The 5,099-nt window shown below is 38.2% G+C and overlaps 1 protein-coding gene across 1 annotated transcript; it reads right to left on the reverse strand.

Moving 5' to 3' along the window:
* Positions 1–402: 402 nt before the first annotated feature.
* LOC122046960 (1-aminocyclopropane-1-carboxylate oxidase homolog 1-like) lies at positions 403–4,373 on the reverse strand. The gene is made up of 3 exons (XM_042607928.1): positions 3,813–4,373; positions 979–1,300; positions 403–873 (listed from the first exon to the last, which is right to left on the reverse strand). The coding sequence occupies exons 1-3, from the start codon at positions 4,328–4,330 to the stop codon at positions 616–618; spliced, it is 1,098 nt and encodes a 365-aa protein (XP_042463862.1). The 5' UTR covers positions 4,331–4,373; the 3' UTR covers positions 403–615.
* Between the last annotated feature and the right edge of the window lie 726 nt (positions 4,374–5,099).

Raw genomic sequence — 5,099 nt, forward strand, 5'->3', positions numbered from 1 at the left:
AGGACAAACTAGATGACCTAACATATGATGTGTGAATCAAGGACCAACTTAGTCCAAACCTGGCTGATCTTGGTGCACACATAACCCATTCTTCCTATGATTGCTGGCCTCGATAGTTCTTATCAAGCCTAAGTCCCATTTTATGCCTTTCCTCGCACTCTGGAGCTTGAGTTCTTTACCTTCAAATGTAGCTTCAATAATACAATGTGGGGGGTAGCTAATTCATCGACACCATCACCAATAATCTAGTCATTGTCCATCATCTAATATATGAACCATAATGCATGTCCCTAATGGCTTACTCTTGTAATATGATAACTTCATTAGCAGAATGCATATAATAATTGGGTCAATCTAGGGGAGATAAAGTATTTGAACAATTCAAACATGGGGTGTGCACTGTTAAAATGTCCAAAATCCAAATATAATTTGAGAATTTTGTCGGTCTTCTACATCCACCATTAGTCTATAAATGGAAATATTCACAACAGTTTCACATTGGATATAATTGGAAACAAAAAGAAGTGAAACTACAAAGTTTCTAGTGACTGAAATAACGCTCATACAAATCTTGATAACATCACTTATTGTTCCAGCACACTGGCAACACCTCTACTAACTCAGCCTGAAATGTGATATGGTGGATTTGCCATCCAGTCCTCTGGAGTAGTAATATGCCACATAATCTATCACCATAGTTTCCTTGTACAGAGGAGGGTTTTCCTCGGATATTAGCTCCTTGATAGGACCATAGAGCCTTGTAGAACATGGATGGAAATGAGTGCTAAAAAAGCATGCTATGGAAATTCTTGGACCTTCTCTTTTTGCCACCACTCTGTGTTCCACGCTCTTGAACCTATCATTGGAGATCAGCTGCGAGTATTGCGCATGGAGTGGCATCAGATTTCAAACTGGCACTAGGAATTTGAAATTGTTGATGAACTATATGTCAATTTACAGAATTTCAGCTCATATTACCTGAAGGAGATCAGCAATGTTTATGACCAGAGCTCCGGGAATGGGTGGAACCTCGACCCATTTATCATTATGAAAAACTTGCAGTCCGCCAATATGGTCCTGGAGAAGCACAGTGAGGAAACCAGAATCCGAGTGGGCACTTGTTCCGATAGCAACTTCTGGTTCAGGGCAAGGTGGATAGTAGTGACAGAATAGGATTTGCCCCTGGTTGCATTTCATTTCCTCCAAATGTGCAGGGTTGAGTCCAAGAGCCTCAGAAAGCAACTCAAATAAAGTGTGTCCCAAGTTACCAATATGCTTTGAATATTCAAACAGTGCTTCTCTGTGAACAAAAATATACAGACCTGTGAGAATAGTGTTTTGAGTGATACAAATTAATTACACATACTTTTCAGTTGTCAAATTAATGAAATCAAAGGCATTCATCCGGTTGTCTTTTAATCCATTAGAATGCACACAAGACACAAAAAGCCTCTAGACTGAATTAGCACATAAATAGCATATGAAGCCATCTAACCAATTACAAGAGACAAGAATACACCACACTCAAAACAAATTTAAGAATAAAGTACTGCAATCAAAATTCATTGCAATCTTAAAATAAATTATGTTCCACAGATATGAGAGCTATTTAGCAATGCAGCATACTATTTCCTGTGATATTCTCCAACTCTTGGACAATGCATTTGCCATAGTTCAAAAATATACACTCACTTTTTGCAATTTCTGTAAGTAGCTTCTGTAGGTGACTCCCTCACACAACAAGCTATTCTTTGGATTATTTCTTGGTGTTAAATTAAAATAAAACTAAACCTGCATATACTCAAACTAAATATAAAATAAATAATAACTAAAAATAATAATAATTTAGGTAGAGGCAGGAGAGTTTGGCGTGGATGTCAATACATTCACAAATGGCATAGCCAACAAACCTGCCATTTTAGAACTGAATCTGCCATGAGTAATTCATCTTCTGAAAGCTTCTCATCCTCATTGGGCTGGAGGCCCTTTGCAGAAGTGGTACATAACTCCTCACCATCATCTATGATTTCCTTTGGCTCTTCTTGCATTGCAGGATCTTTGGTCTGAAACCCGCACAATCTCCACGGAAGGTCTGTATGTGGATAGGATATCTGAAGCATGGACATCATGATCAAAGGTGACCGAACTCGATGATTTGTTAATGTTGCTTTTGTCGGGAGCAAAAATCTACTGAATGTGATGCGTTAACAGAGTGCTTAACCAATTCTGAGAAAAGCAGCAAATGTTTCATATCCATGACAGGAATATGCATGACTCTATCACCTAGCTTACAAGGTCCTACATGCCTCCTTGTTCTACCAATATTCCAAGATTTAGTGTGCTTGGATGAGTCATTCAAGCTGTTTTACTAGTATTCTCCAATTGATTTTCCAGAAATGTCTTGGAATTTCATCCCTATAGGCAGCTCCATGATTCTTGCCCAATGTCTCAGACCCTTCTTTTGTGAAACTTTGGCGAGATTTCAGTATGTGAATCTGCCGTCGAGGATCAACATGTGGAAATGGTAAAACTATGGTGTTGGTGCAAGTTGCACTAATAATCTGATTTTGATATATGACAAATAGGTTAAAGTTAGATGCTAACTACTCTACTAAATGTACAAGAGTTGACTGGTTTGATAGACCTAACACCAGGCTAAAATCCAGTTAGGTCTGCGGGCCTGATAGCTAGTGGGAAGTCCAGATAGGTCCACGGAGCCTGATATCTGGCGAGAAGTCCGGTTAGGTCCGCAGGACCTAATCGGCCGAAGTCTAGTTGGATCAGCGAACCTGACAACTGATGAAAAGACCTAGTGGGTCAGAGACTAGTCAAGTGACTGCACTTGGTAAATGAAGGTAAGCAACTAGAGGAGAGATCTAGTGAGGATGCGCTCTCCGTTGAGGGAACTGTAGTCGATCCAATTTAGATCAATTTGGGAAGCCTAAGTTGAGATCTTGAATAGATCCTGGTCTCGAGGAGACGAGATCGAATTACTACCCTATCTGCTATGTTGTGCTTTTTATAGGGTAGATATAATTTTTATTGCCCAGACTAATCTTTTCTTGCAGGGAGAAGGGTGCTGAAGAAAAGGACTCCGGGCACCCGGAAGGGATCCGGGCGCCTGGACTCCGGGCACCCGGACAATCCAAGCTTGGCTCTAATATCAATTGACATTGCATAGTAAACAAACAAAGCGATGATCCTCACTAGCAGGAATAAACCCTCACACAAAGAAGAAAAGGAAAATTATATTAATTCAAAATGATTCAAATGAAAGACTGAACTGACTCACAGTATATATAAAAATAAATATTCTAAATAAAGAATACAATGATTTTAATAGGGATTATATTTAATTTTCTATTTATTATCAAAATACAAAAAACTAATTATCAAATGGCTAACAAATCAAATCTTTAATTTATTATACTCATTTTATTCTCTAATATTTTTCAAATTATTACAATCTAGAATTATCTTTAATTTATTTTCTTCAATTATAATTTTTTTTTTTTGGCAATTTTCTTCAATTTCCTACTCTGTAGTTACACCTTTAATTTACAACTGGTATCAACTCTGTCAAACGTGGGTGAACAGATTGAATGGAAAAGGTAGAGATAGATCCAAGAGGCAAACTAAAGGGAGAGTGGCGACTGCTCCACCCAGGGGTATCATTATGCAGAGCTCGAGCTTTCTCAGAAAGACCAAAATCAAAATACCCTAAATTAAATTTATATTTAAAAGTATATATGTGCATACAAATCTTTCAGCTATGAGAGGTAACGAAATCAAGCCCAATAAATAAGGTATACCTGCAAGATTGCGGGAGCTCCTCTGGCTTGGGCGGGTCGGGAAGCATGCGGCAGGTGAGCGTGTCCCTCCAATTCGCCACCCGCGACGCATAGAGGTCGAAGTTGCTGGAGTACTTGGCCGCCCGGCCGCCGTCGCGTGAGTACAACGCCGCCTTCACCTCCGGGTCGCCCTCGTGGAAAGCGCGCACGCCCACCAGCGCGTTTTCCATGGCGCCCGGCGGCACCCCGTGCCCCACCAGCTGGAAGAATCCCCACTCCTGGCACGCCCGCCGGATCTCCGCCACCGCCTCCTCCCGCTGACTCCCGGCAAGGTCGATGACGGGCACCGCGGCCTGGTGGTCCATCTCGATGCGACCGGGCGCATGCTGATGCTCGCTGGTCCGCTGGAAGATGCGTGGGACCTCGGAGGCGCGGCGCGTGACCAGGCCTTGTACGCCGGATTTGGTGGCATCGAAAGCCTTCAGATCGGCGAGCCGATCGTAGAAGTCGTCGGCAATCGAGGCTCCGGCGCCTGCCATCTCTCTCGAAATATCTGTTAGGGCCGTCAGGAAATAAATAAAATATAGCAATTAATATGTTCTAGTACGTTTCTACGGTCCCTGCTAGCAGTGTCTCATCTTCCAGAAAGGACAAACTTACACGCCTCGTCCTCTGCACTGCACCATCGTCGTCGTCGTCGTCGACTACTCTTACACGTGTTTTTTTTAAAAAAAAATAAATAATAAAAGAACGCTCTAAAATATTAGAATTGATAACAGAATAACATTTTAATATATTCGCATTTTAAAAATACTCATTTATTTCGGTAAATTAATAAATATTATTAAAATAAAATAACTTAACTTGATAAAAATATTATATATAAAATATGTTTATATAATTTTTTATAAGTTTAATTAAAATTATTTTAAAATAATTAAAACTATTTTAAATTATTATAATAGCTATTTAATAATTACTAAATATTATAATAACTATTTAACTATAATAACTTTAAAGTATTTTTGATTATTTTGAAATAATTTTACTAAGTTTTTATGGTCTATAATTAATTTACTTTAACACTTTGAAACACTTAGTTTATAGTTTTAAATAGTTTAAAAGTGTTTTTAATTATTTTAATATGATTTTAGATAATTTTAAATAAGCTGGTCAAAAATTATATAAAATATTATATATATATATATATAATATTTTTAATTATTTTTAAAAAAATAATTACTTTAATTTCGTAGCTTCTCTAATAATATTTAGAAATATTTTAAATATTTTTTAAAAAAATGTTCT

This window comes from Zingiber officinale, chromosome 2B (assembly GCF_018446385.1).
Source record: "Zingiber officinale cultivar Zhangliang chromosome 2B, Zo_v1.1, whole genome shotgun sequence".
In the NCBI taxonomy this organism is placed as follows: Eukaryota; Viridiplantae; Streptophyta; class Magnoliopsida; order Zingiberales; family Zingiberaceae; genus Zingiber; species Zingiber officinale.

Bases quoted from the DNA above. Each gene is read 5' to 3' on its own strand.
- LOC122046960 (XM_042607928.1), bottom strand. From the start codon at position 4,330: ATGGCAGGCGCCGGAGCCTCGATTGCCGACGACTTCTACGATCGGCTC. The intron at 1,301-3,812 runs GTATACCTTATT...TTTTGTTCACAG, and splicing joins GAGCTCCCGCAATCTTGCAG to AGAAGCACTGTTTGAATATT. The intron at 874-978 runs GTAATATGAGCT...CAATACTCGCAG, and splicing joins ACATTGCTGATCTCCTTCAG to CTGATCTCCAATGATAGGTT.